The sequence below is a fragment of the Ostrinia nubilalis genome, chromosome 20, assembly GCF_963855985.1.
Source record: "Ostrinia nubilalis chromosome 20, ilOstNubi1.1, whole genome shotgun sequence".
Taxonomy (NCBI): Eukaryota; Metazoa; Arthropoda; class Insecta; order Lepidoptera; family Crambidae; genus Ostrinia; species Ostrinia nubilalis.
The window spans coordinates 13,448,581-13,466,764 of NC_087107.1; the positions used below are offsets into that span (position 1 = coordinate 13,448,581).

General features: G+C 37.9%; 1 protein-coding gene across 1 annotated transcript in view; it reads right to left on the minus strand.

The window, feature by feature from the left end:
• Nucleotides 1-14: 14 nt before the first annotated feature.
• The window catches only part of LOC135081915 (dystrophin-like), a 105,754-nt gene continuing 87,584 nt past the window's right edge, over nucleotides 15-18,184 (minus strand). The window contains exons 5-7 of the mRNA XM_063976697.1: nucleotides 823-1,082; nucleotides 213-350; nucleotides 15-147 (exon numbers count right to left, since the gene is read on the minus strand). Coding sequence (XP_063832767.1) covers nucleotides 15-147; nucleotides 213-350; nucleotides 823-1,082 — 531 coding nt within the window. The remainder of the gene's footprint in view (nucleotides 148-212; nucleotides 351-822; nucleotides 1,083-18,184) is intronic.

An 18,184-nucleotide genomic window follows, 5' to 3' on the forward strand; every position in this document is an offset into this window, starting at 1 on the left:
GTGTTACGAGTTATTTAGCAAGAAGAACATGCTTGTTGTGTGACAAACCTTGTGTTCAAGTCATCAAGCCTGCCCAGCAGATGCTCAGGCAGCTGTATCTTGTCCCGCTGCAGCGCTTGAGCCTGCGCGTGCAGCTCATCACCCAGCCTATAGCGCGCGCGTCTCACGTTTTACTTGTTATTTTGCAAAAACATGCTTGTTGTGCGACAAACCTTGTGTTCAAGTCGTCGAGCCTCCCCAGCAGATGCTCGGGCAGCTGTATCTTGTCCCGCTGCAGCGCTTGGGCCTGCGCGTGCAGCTCGTCAGCCAGCGAATAGCACGCGCGCGCATTATTTAGCAAGAAGAACATGCTTTTTGTGTGACAAACCTTGTGTTCAAGTCATCTAGCCTGCCCAGCAGATGCTCGGGCAGCTGTATCTTGTCTCTCTGCAGCGCTTGCACCTCAATAGCGCGCGCGCGTCTCACGTTTTACGGGTTATTTAGCAAGAAGAACATGCTTGTTGTGTGATAAACCTTGTGTTCAAGTCGTCGAGCCTGCCCAGCAGATGCTCGGGCAGCTGTATCTTGTCCCTCTGCAGCGCTTGCGCCTCAATAGCGCGCGCGCGTCTCAAGTTTTACGTGTTATTTAGCAAGAAGAACATGCTTGTTGTGCGACAAACCTTGTGTTCAAGTCATCGAGCCTGCCCAGCAGATGCTCGGGCAGCTGTATCTTGTCCCGCTGCAGCGCTTGGGCCTGCGTGTCCATTCATGAACCAGCCAATAGGGCGCGCGTCTCACGTTTTACTTGTTATTTTGCAAAAACATGCTTGTTGTGCGACAAACCTTGTGTTCAAGTCGTCGAGCCTGCCCAGCAGATGCTCGGGCAGCTGTATCTTGTCCCGCTGCAGCGCTTGGGCCTGCGCGTGCAGCTCGTCAGCCAAGCGCCGCAGCGGCGGGAGTTGCGCGCGCGCGCGTGTGACCGCGTCCAACTGCGCGCGCGCGTCTCGCGCGTCGCCGGGCCCGCGCCACGACGCGCGCGCCGCTTCCGCGCCTTGCACGCGGGAGGCGAGCTCGTCGAGGGAGGTTGTGAACGTGCGGACGCGCTGGAAATAAATAAAGTTGGTGAGTTCAAATTGTTTTTTTTATTTGGCTCGCAATACTGAATAATATAATCTATAAAACCAATTTGTAGGAAAACATGGTAACTAAATTAGCATAGATTTATCCTACTATAGTCTGGTCGCCGAGCTCGTAGAATTTTGTCCAATGACCCCAAGCTACCCATCCCTATCACTCGGGCGTAATTATGTTGCTGTCGCGCTCGCACACTCACTGCAAGCGCCCGTCGCACAGTCGCTTGGGGCCATTGGACAAAATTCTACGTGCTCGGAGACCCGGACTTTAGATGCAAGCACAAGCATTGCTGTTATGGTCGCGATTAGTGTTATGAGTTGGGGGCTGATGGACGAAAACAATGCTTAGGAAAGACAAACATTGCTCAAAGATAAATCAAAGACAAGGACTACCTTTTTGACAGTCAAACCAAACTTATGGCTATGTTTCCAATCACCAGTATTTTCAGTAGTTGAACCAAGCTACTGCATGTATCGAGCAGATTTTGACAATTCATTTGTAGATTTCGACAATGTTTTTAATAACTTTAGGGTTCAATAGGTGAAAAAATAAATCAGACTGGATATTCTCTCCACTCTCAAGTGAAATCTCTTCACATTTTGGGATTTGTTCATTCACAAAAGTCTAAAACCCGTCTCTCACAGAATGATCTACGTGCAGTGACAGTGACCTTGCGCGCGCGCATCCTTGCGCCGCGGCTCGGCTTACGCGCAGCGACCGCGACGCTTCCTCGCTGGAGTCGCGACACATTTCACTTTGCTTTTGTTTATCTGTTCAGTTACGATAGTAATTGCATGTTAGTTCTTTTCTAGTATCAGACTCCTGTTAATATGTTGGACGCCACTACGACGAACGATATTGTGTCTAGTCTCGGCAGTCAGTCTTAAAATAATTAGGGTATCTCCTCATTAAAAGAAGATTGGATACAGGCTTCTTGTAGCCTAAAAAGATTATGGGATTTTTAAGATCTTCCTGATAGTGATTCCTGCCTTGTTCCTTTTGTTTCTGATAGATAAAGAACAATTCAGAGGGTTCCAATAAAATTCTGGATAGCCTCATCTTCCATCCAGTTTAGAATTTAATGAAAAGGATAATCCGTCAATGACACAAGATTGCTTGGGTCAGAAGATGGGAGACATGAATTGAAAATTATACAAGTGATAGTTCTCACTTTTGATGCATGCTTGAGTATGAAATCCACACAAGATTTTCTGAAAATGCTTTTAGCTAGGGCACCAGGTGCAAGTCTGGTAAAGCTAGAGTTTTAACCTCAGTTAATTATTCAAAACCTCACGATAGATAAGTAGATAAATACCAAAGTAGAACTGGTCTTGTTAATTCAAATACTGTATTTCCATCGAACTAAATCCATAATATTGAATGTGTCCCATCAGCTCTTAAAACATGTATCAACACTGGAGACCCACTTAACATTCATTTCGCAAACCCTTTTTTGGCTTGAAGAATGAATTATAATAGAAAAGTAATCCCTCTAACATTCCGGCGGCGTGGCGGGAATCCGCCATCTTTATATTAGCCCGGGTAAGTGATACTCTGGGCTATTTGGTAGGTAAATGCAATCTGTCACACGAGTGAGCCTGTGAATTTTAAGCGGGTAGCAGAGGTATGGTGAATGGATGTGGCATTATTTCACGGGGATTTCCTGAGATACGGGATTATTCCCACCTCTCGTTCCCACCGCTGCAACTCCTGTGTAGCCAGGATCTACAGCTTGACCGCCAATAAAAACCCAACCAGTGAAGGTCAAGTTTGTTCCAGGGGTAAGTTAAACTGTCATTGGGCCCGCAACGAATTTAATCAGAAGAACATAGGAGGAGTTCGAAATTTTCCCTGAGATGCTATGGGAGTGAAAATTATTTTTATTCGCGGAATTTCATGGATTAGTTGCTTGCCTCATAAAATGGGAAATATTGGTTTGTTGCGAATAAGTAGCAGTAATGGGAGTCACTTCACCTTCTCTCGTTTCATTGTCACATGTTGTAATTTAGAGCAATGTTTTATCATTGTCGTCCTCGTCATCGTCATCCCACTTTAGGACAAATTAAAACGTTACTTAATAAAAGAAATATTTAATAACATCATGGACTGGATTCATTAGATCTCTCTTCCTGTATTGCATCATGTCTAAAAACAATCTTATTCGAAGGTTTTGCACAGTTCCTTGATACTTGTACTACCTACAACCTATTTGATTGAACACCTTTTTCATGTCAATCAAATCTCAGTTTAAAAGCTCTTACCCCCACAGTACACATAAAGCGCGATTACCCGAAAATTATAAATACCACTTCTATCATTTTCTGTATCGTTGTGCCCTTTTGAAGGGCGCCTCCGGCGCTCAGTAATGTGTACCGATTCGTTCCTTTTTTCCTGGAACGCACAATTGATAGGCATTCGCCGGCGCCCCAGGCCGGAGGGGGACGTCAGCCAAATTGGTAACGATTCCGTGTTAAGCTGACGATGTGATGCGAAAAATAGTCACTTCGCTCTCAGACGGCTTATTTCCATGTTAAAATGTTTAGTGTATTTTCTTGTGGAGTTCGTATACGCAATGTTTTCTATAAAGAAGCCCGACATAAGATTCGATAAGTCTTCTTCAGACACTATTTGGTTTAAGATCTTTTTCATATTAAGAATTATAAATTCGCTTAGTAACAAACATAAAGGTATTCATAGAAAATCGTAAAAGTTGGGGGTAGTAAGTAAAATGTCATAGAGTCAGGCGAAGATGTTTTGGCAAAACAAAACTTCGATATGTCTTTAGACACTATTAGTAATAATGACATTCCTCCTTCGGTAATGACATTCTAATACTGTAGTAGGCAGGTACTATATGCGTTATTTTTTCTTTCCAACTACCTTACTGTTGTCTGGTAAACAAACACACCTTTTAATACTATCCCAACTTACAAAAGATAAAAAATAAAGGTAAATGAATAGATTCACACTTAATTATGTCACATAGCTAGATAACATGCGGTTGATTCATCACACTAAAAAAAGGTTTTACCCACGCTCGAAGACAGTTAACCGTACTTTTATCAAGTCGGCAACTTCAAAGTTGATTAATGTGTGATGCAGCGATTAATTAATCAATTGTCAGTGAACAAGCCATTGCATTGACCAAAGAAACACTCCTACAGATAATTAAGTCGTAAGACAAAAGGGTCATTTGTAGCTCCGCCTAGCTAATAAATTGAAGGTACCTTAATAATTGACTTGCTCTGAAGGGACTTGGTTAGGGCGTGTCATACTACCCGCGATTTACATAAAGGTAAAACTTTTTTTTTTCAATTTGGCTTAAGAATCTTGAGAATAAAGTAAGATATTTTTTATACACACTTTATTCATACAAGCGAATTTTGTTGACTTTAACGGAGTCAATACCGAGGGGTGATATTGACATATTATGACGTGACACAGCATAAAAATCTAAAAGAGATGTGAAGTCTCTCTAACGTTGGAGTCAGTTAAGCACAAGGCCTACAACAGGCTCTACTGAAAAGCCAATTATTATGTCGGGAACAGCCTAAATACTTGTGAAGAGGCAGATCTGGATTTGATTTCGACAAAGGCCATACAAAATGATTTAAAAACATAATCTCAGCCTTTGTTTTAATGGGGCATAGACAGAAATCGACTCCCAAGTAGGAAACTGAAATGTTCTACCAAACAATAAAACAAGATTAACTACCTCGACTACTATTTCACTAACACTTTATTAGGGCATACTCTAGTTCGGCCAATCTTGTAGGTGGTCTTTATACAGGGTGTGTAAAATGTAGAGACGGAAAGATACTGAATACTGAAGTTGGATAAAGGTACTCTTGAAAACCTTTAAAAGTTGTATGACTTTTTTTCGAGGTAGGCAGTAGGTGCTTCTAAACAAAACACTAGTTTTCGTTAATAAATTAAAGTAGGTATCTGGTAGGGCCTGCCTAGTTATTTAAATATTATACAGCAAGCCGTTGTCTACTATGTACTAGGAATACTTTCTATAGTGTCTTTTAGTGTAGCAGTAATCTTTCGTTCAGGAAATTTTAACTGGCTTTTAAATAATAAGACATATACTTTCAGAAAGGCTACAATTAGTTTAAATACTTATAATGAGAACGATTTGTATCCTCTCTCCGCTCTGAAATTATTATCTTAACCACCCTGTATATTTACTATAGTCCAGTCGTGACCTACCGTAAGATATATCAGTAACATATCTCACGAACGCTTCGTGCACGCAATTTTGGGTTTTATTCTCATGCAGACAAGGAATAAGCTAGGTTTGGACCTGAACCCAGTTAGAATTCTGCTATCAAACGAACTCTCATGGTAGCACGACAGCCTTAAAGTAATTAGTTAAGGAAATATGGGCAAAGGTTTTAGAATTCACCCTTCATAGCGATTGTTTGACGCCTTTCATCGCCAGAAAGAGCTAAAACTTTACTGGATATTCTGTAAAAGCTCTTGAAAGTTCTAATTACCTAAATTGCAAAAATAAAACGTTTTACGTTTAAACCTTCCCTGGATTACGACGACCATTTCAAAACCAAAATCGGCTAAATCCACCCAGCCGTTCTTGAGTTTTAGCGAGACTAACGCTCATTAATTCATTTTGTAATTAAAACCTTTGTTTGTCACCTGTCATCCGCTTTGCAATGGAGGGAAGTCGAACCTTAACTTCGAAGTCCTCCTATGTTCTTCTGATTAATTTAGTTGCAATGACAGTTTTAAATTTCCCCCGGGACAAACTTGACCTTCATTGGTTGGGTTTTTGTGGCGGTCAAGCTGTAGATCCTGGCTACACAGGAGTTGCAGCGGTGGGAACAAGAGGTGGGAATAGTCGCGTTATTCTAATTAATAAGAATTAGGACATTTTTAAAATTGATTTACTTCATTTTACATCCACACTTACGAAACGATTCCTTCATAAATAAAATCAAAACAGTTCTCTATTCCACTGGTGAACTAACTTTCAGTAGTAACAGGAGTATTGTAGAGTACCGTGTCCGCTTTCAAGTTAATAACGGCGGAAGTACCCGCAGATCGGTCACGTGATACGCGGCGGCCATCTTGCTTACGGCGCACACGCTCGAATGTGGTGCAGTGTTTGGTTACACGTTCGTGACAGGTTGGAAGTTAAATCAAGGAGCTTATAAACAAAGGATCTAATTTGAATTATACTGTGAAAGTAGCCATGTTAACTTTGGTTTTGTTCTCGGGAAATAATCTGACGACTCTCGTATGTAACCATTTGGAACTAAGAATAAAATTAATAGTAAGAATTTAAAATATTTCTTTGTAACTATGACTAATGACACTAAAACATATTAATATTCATTTATCAAGAATAAAAAATCATATCAATAAGCGGTAGGTACGAATAATAACAACATTTGTACCGATTTATTTAATTAGGTAACCTGTCTTTTTAATTTTTCTGTATTTTTATACAATAAAATCGAATTCGGCAACACTTTCATAGCAAAAATGCGTTTACAACATTCGTTTGTGTATTTAAAACGGTCTGGACGAAGTAGTTTAATAAAATCGGCGCACGGGTGCTCCGTACGTAGTGTACGAGATTTTTCGCCCGGATAGCCGGATAGTCGGAATTTTCGGGCGGCAGATAGCCGGATAGCCGGGTATCGGACCCGATCCGGCGCCGCGATAAATGCCCGCATTTGACGATGTGGCCTTAGGGCTTGGGCACACGAACTACTGGTACGAAGTTTGCCAAGAGCACATCAGGTTATACAGTTTTGTTGGAAAATAACGCTTATTACAACTGTTTATGATACCTCAATGTTTAACTTAGTGTACAATCAACCAGTTTTGATTTTTAAAGCTAGTTTTTTAACTTTTCTATCCGATCAAAATATTATGGCTGCTACTGTTTTTTCGTTGAGATGCACTGCAACAGATATGAAGTATTTTTTATACATTTCTTTTTATTTTTATTAATTATAACTACGTTCCAGGTTCCGCCAAGAAACCACCATTAGGTAGCTAGAGCTCTCATCTTTGTGGTTTTTTTTTCCAAATAGGCATTTCTTACATAGGTAGATAGAGCCACTGCGGTTTGTGGTCGGCTTTGGTATTTCAGGAAACAGTGGCAGGGCGAGTTACTCGTAGTTTTTTTCTATGTGGCAGACTCGCAGAATGCTCATTAAAACCAGATTTTTTTTTTATAAAAAAAAACAATTGTAAGATTATTATACTTAGCTGAAAGTTATTTGTTGTGTAAAAGCGCTTTTTAAAAGCGTTATTGCAAAAAAACTTTTACATGTTGATGAAAAATAATAAAATATTTTTCCTCTTTCCTGAAATCATGTGAACATCCCCTTTCCACCGGACCGTGTTATTACGGGAGTATTTTTAGCAAGGAGGTTGCAGTCTTGAGGGAGTCGACTCTGGTCATTTCACGGGTTCATTTTATGTCACTTCTTATCTAGCACTATATGACGTACTTGTCTTAGCTGGGAGCGGGGATCGGCAACATTTTCTCTAGTATGAAATGAAAATAATTTAAGATTTTTTGTCTTTACTCTCTAGAAACAAAATAACCTTGACCTACACTCACTGGTTGGGTTTATATTGGCGATAAAGCTGTAGATCCTGGCTACACAGGAGTTGCAGCGGTGGGAATGAGAGGTGGGAATAGTCCCGTAGAAACATTAACAATTAAATTTCCAAAGCCAATAAAATAGATCCTTTCCCACCGAGTTTTCAAGTCAAATCTAATCCACTTTACCCATTTACAGCACACAAAATAAACTCTCCGGTTTCCAATGCTGAAGGGTAAATAAAGGATCTAGCGCAACCCACACGGCTATGGCTAGCCCTGGGATCCAGTTCATCCTAAAAAACGGCCTGAATCCGAGAGCAATCAGACTTTTCCATTTAACTTTAAAATCCTTTCTGATTGAAACTGGGTGTCATGTATATGGATGATAGGTCTAAAACTATGCGTTGATGTATGAAACGTGAAATATAAACTGCATTGTAATGAAAAGGGCGAGTTTAATGCATTCTTAAAATGGCGTTTCGAGATTTATTTTTGTCGGAGACCAATGATGAAACTTTTGTGTTTGGATAAAGTTACTTTCATGTTCATTGTTCACGGTCTGGATTAGTGGTTTGGTTTCGGATTTCAATGTTGCGGTTGCGGGTTTGAATCTCGCTGGGAGCAATTGTCAGTGTAAGTGTAATGAGTACAAGCATTAGGTATTATGCTTGAAAACACGGAATCGTTTCTAGTATCTTTTGATTCAGCTGCCTGATTCTACTTTATAGAAACATACCCAGGTGCTGCAATATTCAAATAAACTCAATTTAACCGAAAAATATTGCATTTACCACCGAGAGATTTAAATCTCTGTATCAGTCAGTACAGTCAACAGCAAATCAAACTACACAAATGTTTGTTGTAAAATCACTCTTAATACAACCTTATAAGACCCCGTGTTAAAATTGATATGCCGTGGTCTGTACAATCTTACGTCACAGTACAGTCATGTTGTAGCAATGCGGCCGGCGCGCGCGCACGTGTTCTCGGCTCGTGTTGTAATTGTAGAGTTGCTACAAATTGTCACTTTGATTCTATTTATAATACATGTTTTATACTAGTAAAAGCTTTGTACAATGTTAAACCACTGTGTTATTTACCGTTGAATTAGTAGCACTGTGGTAGGTTCAAGAATCTGTCTTGTATTGCAAAAAACAACACTTCTCACCTATCGCTTCACAAATACAATACAACTCCTGTGTAGCCAAAATGTAAGCCAATGATAATCACACCAGTGAAAGCTCAGTTAGAATCAATAGGTACCGTAAATAATATAGTAATGTAGTGTGACAGACTTATGACATTTGACAAAAGTTTATCTTACTTTAACTTAAAGTTATTACACATTATAACGTCGACTCTATGTGCTCTTAATAATTCTGAAATATTGATTTGATTGTTTAAAAAATGCCTTTTTGAATTGTTAAACAATTATTAGCATTTTCCATTCAAAAAACTAATAAAATTTTTGTTGATAACTTTTTTCCAAAGATACGAAACTTTTTCAACGAAACATCTCTTTCATGAGGCCTACATTTTATTGAAGCATAAAACGAGCACTCCCATTTACAACTTCCGGCAATGACATTAATTTCCTGCAGCCACTGGAGTGCATAAAGCGTTGTAAACATTGTGCAACAAAAATAGAGCGCGCAAGGTCGGCGCAGGCGCATAGGGCGCGCGCACTCATTATCGGAGGTCAACGCACTTGCTGTTAAGGGCAAGCCTAACTTACAGGACTTTTTAAAAACATTTTTTATTTAAAATTTAAATAAATTTTATTGAAGCAAGGACAATTAATTTAATATAATAGTGACTGAGTTTCTTGCGCTGCTTCTTCTCAGAACTGGCCCATTTATTGTCCCGAAGCAGTGGTAGGGTTAATATTGGGACGTGTAAAAGCGCTTTTTAAAAGCCTATTTGCAAAAATAAATGAATTTTATGAATTTTTAATTTTATTATTATTTAATTTCAGATTTGTCCTGGCGCCTCAGAACAAGAAGAGCCGATCCCAAATAATGGGAAAAAAGGTAAGGGAAAAGAAGAAGATTTTATTAAAAGTATAGAATTAGGAGATTAAGAATAATACAAATAATTAACCTACATAGACTAAATATTTACAAATATTTACAAATAAAAAATATGTCCCAAATCGCTGTCCAAACAACGCAACATGGTGCCCAGAATGCTGGCTGCATTTCCGCGCTGAATGGCCAAACTGATTCGTTGGCCAAGAAATGCGCCAGCTCTTCTATCACCTGTACAGTCAATCAGCCGCTTGGCTAATTCCCTGTACAGGCGATGAGCACTTGGTCCCCACGGACCTAGCGTCTCGACCCCAAATGGCTCAAACATGTAGGTACTACTAAGACCTACATATTTGCGTCGCTTGAGGGATTCCGCTGATGCAGCGGCAGTACCAGCCCCAGACGAGGTTTGCGGAAGATGAGACGGTGCCAGTGTGTCTACGCAGATTAAGTTTCAGATCTAATTGAATGAACATGATGTGCCTATGTTAGAGATCCAGTTTTGCCAATTAATTTGAATTCAATTGTGATCCAGTGAAATGACAAGGAAAAGTAGATTATTTAAGAAAAAAAATGAATGGGGTAGGTAAGTAGTAAAAATAATTAGTTAACTTATTATGATTTAGCTAATCAGGGCTAAGATATTTTTACAAAACTAGTGTATCGCATAAGTGTGCTTGTAACTAACTAACTGCCTTTGTTTATATCAACACTCACATCACATTAAATACTTAGTTAGATCTCGAATACCATGAGTTTTTGTAAAATGGTGCGGAAGTAAGTTGTATCCGATATGCGTTCCATAGAAAATAATGACTCCCCCTTAACCCTTGCTAACACGGAAATGGAACAGATCAGCAGATAAAGGCTATCGGGAACCAATTAACACTAGCCATAGTACGCGCTTTCATGTGTTCATAAGTCATGTACTCGTAGTATTATTGATGATTTTAGATCGTGACAAAGAGGTGTTTAATTGCAAATTAATGAATAAGTAACAAAGATACAATTCACTCGGGTTTCCCAGACCAAATAATTCACGAACAATAGTGAATAAGTTAAAGGATGAGCTGAGTGAGACAGAAAATAAGTAATATTTTAAAAGACATGCCCCCTTACTAATAAAACTTACACGCTCGTTGAACACTGTTTTAAAGTGACGTTTGGTATGGAAATGTCATTTTAAAACAGTGTTCAACGACTGTGCAACTTTTTATTAGTAAGCTTTCAAGCATCCTATTAGGTTGTTAAATGTTATTGCAATCATTACATCCTTGTCTAGTACTAGAATATCATCCATGTAAACTTGATACCTCCGAAGCTGCATGCAAATGTGAGAAAAATGTAGCCAAACAGGTTGAGACTGTCAGGACAGACCGTTGTTGGAGCCTTAAGGGTGTGCGGATCCAGTTGCGTTGCCCCCATAAGTCTTGTTGCAGCTATTAACATGGATGCCTATGTGATAATATACGTTAGCCGAGTCCATGTTGTAGGTTGGATTTATGCTGCGTCCGGGGTGTTCATCTTACTTTTAATCTAAAACTGTCTTCAGTTTATAACTTTTTAATTAATGCTTGTAAAATTGTTTATAGTATCAACTCGTATCAATCAAATTAATCCAAAACACACACATCTATGTTTGCAGGTCCTATTACAGAATTAAAACGACGTAATACAATTCTGCAACAATGAAGTCTTTTGTCTTATGACTTAGTATTCTACTGTATGTGTTTCACCTTTTAAATACCCTTTTGAAGTCTAAACGAATACATGAGACAATAGGACACACGTAAGAGGATTATGGTGAACTACGCTAATACCCGGGCTCTGTCTGGCGCGACCGTCATTTGTTCTGTAAAACGAAACGTTATTTATAATTCAGCCGGTTTTAAAATGTAAAAGGATTTAGGCTTTCGTTTGTAGTGGTTGTTTTTGATCTGACTTTTGTTCTGTGTCTGCGACTTCGCGTAAAGCACATATTTCGGTAACATCTACTGTAACATTAAATTCAGTTTTGACTTCCTAACTACCTAAAGTGTTCTAAAGTATGACGGTCGAAATTGTGACTTACACTCTTAGCTTTCTAAACTTCGGCTACCCATTGATGGTCACCAACAAAGCTATCAATAACGTATCGAATGGTTTTCGGACGGCTTTTACAGCCGGCTTTGTGACGGTAAAAACGTTTTTCTATTGTGATTTTATCTACATAGTAGAGTTACATGTACGATAAAGATGATCTATTAAACTGTTGACAATACCATCTTCCCAATTAGTGTGCGTGCAGTCTCCGCAGGGAATCGAATCTGAGTCACTAATTGGCACAGATCCAGCCACTGCGTGCTCCACTCAGGATCGCGTGGGAAGCCTTGTATCAAGTCATAGTGTACTTAAATACGGTAGGTATACATCGGTGGTAAAGCTGTGTAGGTGTAGGCCGATAAAAGCTTTCTGAAGCAATCTCGGATTACGCAAAAGGCAGCAGCACAGTGTAAACTTCGTTCTAGCGATAATAATGTACTTTTCAGACCGATAAAAGACCTTATTGTTGGCCAAAATATGAGTAATATATTCAACAATGATCCTGAAGCAAAATCCTAAAGTATCACGACCAGAATTTCTGCACCTCCCTACTTTATAAACATTCTTTGCTGCGTTGAGCCTAGAGAAAGTGGTCCTATATTTCTTGGTTTTGCATAGACTTAGCATAATTTATTCCAGGCACCAATGTGTAAATTATCGGTTTGGTGGTAGACTAATGCCAACCAGGTTCTAGTCCAACGATAAGTCTAAGTCTGGACATTATATTTCTTTCTAGTGTCTGTAGGCGAGGTGATTTATTTTTGCTTTAAATTACAATTTTCAAAGATTTAAGAAGGTTTAGAAAAATGTCCAATAGTTAATTTTACATTTTGGTTGGACTGAATTTGCTTGTGAAGAGGGCTATCGAATCTGTATAAAACAGTATTATTATCGTGTTGCTTTTCTAAAATGTCTGCTGCAGCAATTGTACGTACAATAAAAATGATAACCAGACCATTAGACGCAATAAGTAGAGAGAATCGCCCGTCTGAACCGGTTCATTGTTTCATTTCACCGACGAATCCGGTAGCGTCTGGATATGACCGGATATATCTGGTTTTACGCCCGTCCGGGTGTCCGGTTGCGCTGTTTATGAAAGGGATTTGCAAGGGACGGAGGAGAAATTGCGTGATGTAGAGGTAATGTTGCGAAAACGGTATATCGGAAACGTTAGGGAAATGTCCAGTTAGCTGGCTTATTTTAGTCTAGGAAACTGTTCTATAATCTGTAACTGAGATAATGCTCAGCCATCCCAATAAATTACCGCTGGAAATGTATCACTTTTAGTCTAGCAGAGGGGACTTCTGAATTTTGATTGAAATGAATAAAAATGTACTTTTTGCATGTCCCATGTAAATGGGGTAGACTAGAATAATTTTTACATGTCTGATATTTTGAATTAAGCAGTAAATATTTGCAACTCAGATGAATGACGTAAGCGCGTGTTGTTCTGGCTGGAGCGTGCATTGGTACATGCACCATTTAAATTTCAGACTAGGCACGATTGTCTTTCGTTTAAATATAATTTCAATTGCATACAATTTAACAAGAAGAAAGAGGCATTCATCCGTTATTCAATGACGCTATACGAAGTACTTTACTGCATACGGCTACAAAAAACTATTAACAGGTCCTATACTCTCAATGACCTCATGGCCCCAGCAAAAAAGGCAAACAAAGACTTGCAATAAAAAATCCGAAACACATAAAATATCATCAAACTGACTACCCACCTCTGACTCATTTCCCGCACATGGCGCCTGAATGAAAACACACCCGCAATCTAAAACATACCTTATCACATAACAATACAGTTTACAATTCGATAACGCGGAACGTGCCAATCCTTATAAGTTACAAGTGACGTGTGCGCAAAAAGTCGCACATCCATCGGATGTAACAAACGAAAGTGAGCCGTAAATCTAGTGTAATAGGCTTCGAATTAGATCGTGGGCGTGATTGATATAGGTCAAAAAGCAGGGGTGGGTAATCGAAGGGAGTAAGAAAATAGTTTTTATGCGAGCCTTTTTTTATTTAGTCTCCCACCGGTCATTGTTCTATGGATTGCGGAATTATGGGAACAGGGATAAGTTAATGTTCATAAATGTATTTAGATTTTATACCCAAAAAAAACTACACTTCTTCTTAGTTTTATTCCTTTAGAAAGCTTTGGGAAAGGAATTCTTCTTTTAATTTATTTTATTCGTCTTTTCTAAAGCTTTCTGAAGGAATTTCTTTCCCCTGTTTTTACTTTATGTGGTTTTGTTTGCTTATTTTGATTTATTAATTTATCACTTTTTTAAATTTACAATTAACACTTTCTAAATTAATTTATAAGTATCTTACTGCACTCATTAAAAATATTTAACCCTTAAGAAGAACTTATAATGGCTATGTTTGATGAACAAAGGATAATCATAATCTATGTATTAGTTATTATAACAGATAACTGTATCATAAATGCGTATTTGGTAGTGCATTTCAAATTATTGCCATGCAGCTTGCAATTATGCGAATATGTGTTTTACGTCAAAATTAGCGCCGTTTGTGGTTTCAAATGAGAGTAACATTAATACCGGCTTTAATTTGAACTCAAAATTAATTGAATAATGCACAACTGTTAATAACAAGGGACAGCAGATCGGGCTACACGTTTTTGTTGCAAAATAAAACCTAATAATTATTATAACAACTAAAAATATAAATAAGAATCTTAATTTCAATACTTTCATTGAAATTCATGCCCAAATAAATTTCAAGCACACCCACCGATTCCGAATCAGCTCCAGCAAAACTAATAGATTTTCATAAAAAGCAATAACTCCACCGAAACGGCACAAACAAAATAATTCAGAGAAAATGAAATTCGTAATTTAAGGCAGTGGTTTACTGTAAATCCGCCACAAATTGAAACAAATAGTCTTGTGGCAGCGTATTTCACAAAAATACTATTAAAATGAGTTATTTTAATGGTTAATAAAATTCTATGAAACGTGATGGATTTTAAACATTTCCTAAATTATGTAGGTGAATAAAATGTTTGGTTTTGCATTCGAAAATGTAATTACGAGTATATCAATTTAGGAATAACTTTGTCCTGTAACAGCTTCGGACTATAATGTGGGCCTGTGCTGTAAATAACTAGTAATTCATTAAGGCTGAGTTGCACCATCTAACTTTAACCGTAACTGTAACTATAACTGGTGTTTTTTGTATGGAGTTTGACAGATTTTGACGTTTGTTAAAGATGGTGCAACCCAGCCTTAAAACTTATTTAACTTCAAGCATCTCTAGCTTCATGTCAATAAAACTATTTTGCATAAGGCTTAGGCATTGCAGAGGTAAAGCCTTTTAGAGATCGAATGATAGGAAACTTTATGCCATTCAGTGTGATTATTTTAATATGCATTGCATTGTCCTGCGCTTTAGGCCGGTACTGTCGTATTTAAAAAAAAAATCATAAAAGTAACTTTATTTTTGCAAGTAGACTTTCAAAAAGCACTTACACGTCCCAGTATTAACCCTACCACTGCTTCGGGACAATAAATGGGCCAGTGCTGGGAAGAAGCAGCGCAAGAAACTCAGTCACTAATAGGTACTACTAAATCTGTTTAAAACAAATCAATTGTTTATAATTTTATATCCAGCTAAGATTTGAGATAAGATACTATTGTGGAATTTATAATTCATATCTATCCAACTCTGATTACATCTAAAGTCCACTGAATGTTGTACTTAACCCTTAAATAGCTTAATTTTTTACTGTTTCTGGACCTTGAGACGAGTCAATAAAAACAATATTAGGCTGCTCGTGGACGTATTGTTTCCTTGCGATAGTCTATGACCAGCCTTAGTTCTGCATGCAACCAGATAGCAAGATGGCCGACTATATTCGTTTGCGGTTAAATATGCCTTTATATGTGGCATTAGTATTCTCTGTTGATACTATGTTGTTTACTATTTGTATGTTAATGTTATTACCATACACTCATCATGGTCATGGTCAAATCGTAACTATATCATCGGTTTCTTTTTTAGTTTATTTTATTTGTTTAACAATGTTTCAACAGCATTTCATTGTAGGTACATACATTTTATACCGAACTTTATTTTTTTAAGTTTTTAACCTAAGTAGGTACTCGGATTCACAGACCACACTTGACACGGTTGTGTGGTCTGTGCTCGGACTACACAGCTGTTATCTCTGAAGCCAGATTTAAAGTTTCGTTAAAATCGGTTCAGCAGGTTTAGGAATACTAATCCAGAATAAACAGACTGGCAGTGAAAATAGAATAGAAAACTGTCAGTTTGATTTCAATCAATGAAGTTGATAAAAATTGATTGCTTCAGACTACAAAACATTAAATGTATCTACTTAAGTGTCCTTTAATTTAGCAGCAATTTTTGCGTCTTAAGACGAGCATGTTTAGCAAACCCTTAGCAATCAGAAATTCAGAATTAGCGAAACTAAAATACGATACTACGCCTAATTTGAAGTAATTTTTAAAGATTGCAAATCCTACTACGTTTCAAGTAAACTTTCTAATTATAAGTGAGCAATATAATATGGACATAACCGTATATTGTATCAAAGCCTCCTCCACACTCAACTCTACCAAATTAATAACAACTAAGTACTTACCATAAACTCGAACGGGTCATTGTAAACAAAAAGATCACACTCTGTGAACCAATATTGGTTTAACTGGGCCCGTGGGTTCTGCCACTTACTGCGTGTTTAACTTATGGAGACTCGGGCTTACCTGTAACAAAAACAAATCAAATTAAATACAGTTAAAATCACAAATATAAAACACACATAGTTGAGTTTGTACCTGTGTGAAAGAGTTTTTAAAAATAAAATAATGTAATAGTCATTTGTTACAATGATTTGAGAAGATATTTTTGAATAAATAATTATTTACCATTCGATTTCTAAAGGTGCATTCCCACTAGAACCGCGCGGGTGCATGAGAAAACCTAAACACATAGCTGAGGCATAACACTCTCGTCAAACGTACGCGCTCGCGAATTTCAATCAGTTGGTTAACACTAGTGTCGACGCGCCTTATGAAATAAAAAACAAAAACGGATCGAAATTCGAACTTGAAATAAAAAAGAAGTTTTATGAGTGGCCAGCTATTGAACAATTAAATGTAGGTAAACCTTTTTAAACCCGAATTTAAAGTAAATGTAATTTTTCTTCATTTTTTTTCTTATGGCGTCTGGGATATTACGGCCACAGAGTGATCTCCCCAAATTTCAATTTATTCGTCTATGAAACACAAACACAAACATTTAAAGTAAAATTTATTTCCAACAAGGTTTCGACTTCCAAAGTTAGTCTTAAGTTAACTAACCGCCTATCGATCGTCTGTTAACTTCTAGTTAAGACGTCGCTAAGTCGATTGGACCGGCTCCAAGTCCATTACTTAATGTAACTTGGGTGTACAATTGGTTAAATAATAATCCAATCGCGAAATCAACTGAGTTCCAAGTCAGTTCAAGGGTTAAATGTAGAGTAACTTTAGTAACGTTACTATTTACTTAGGCTTTATTTTGAAGCGAAAACAAAAAATGAAATTGAAATAGGGCTTTAAATAAGTAAGAACTATTTCTCTTCAAACCATTTACGTTAACTACTAATCTAAATATAACTCAAAGGTGACTGACTGACATAGTGATCTATCGACGCACAGCCCAAACCACTGGATGGATCGGGTTGAAATTTGACATGCAGGTAGATGTTATGACGTAGGCATTCGCTAAGAAAGGATTTTATGAAACTCCACCCCTAAGGGGGTAAACAGGATCCACGCGTACGAAGTCGCGGGCGGCCGCTAGTGTTTCAATAAACCGGTAAATACTTACAAAGACTATTAATATTCATTATTACTACGTCAATTTGTTAAAAAAGTTTTGACTCCGCCAGTCATTTCACAAATAACATCATCACTCACTTTTTCTTGTTAATTTGTGACACATTTAACGTCTGTCAACGTGAGCTTAAATGAATTTGTATGGTGTTAATAAGAAAGAGCTCCTAACAAGATGTGATAAAGATGAAATTAGAATGAAAATTGAGCTTTGTCTGGCAACTATTTGTCAGCGTCGCTGCGTGCGCGCAGGAAATGTCAAATTTGAATTTCGAATAGCCCTACAAAGGAGGGCGACCTTATTATATGGATGGCGAGGATATTGTTTAAGCTTTTGAACGCTTTGTTTTGATTATCAAAAAGAAATTAGAAGGACAAAAATTAATGATGAGTTTCTCAAACTCTACGTTCTTTAGTAATAGTACTGTGGTAATAGGGTAGTGTTACTTCGATAGTGAGTGTAGTGGAAGTTTATAAATGAAAAGAGTGGACTGTATGAAATT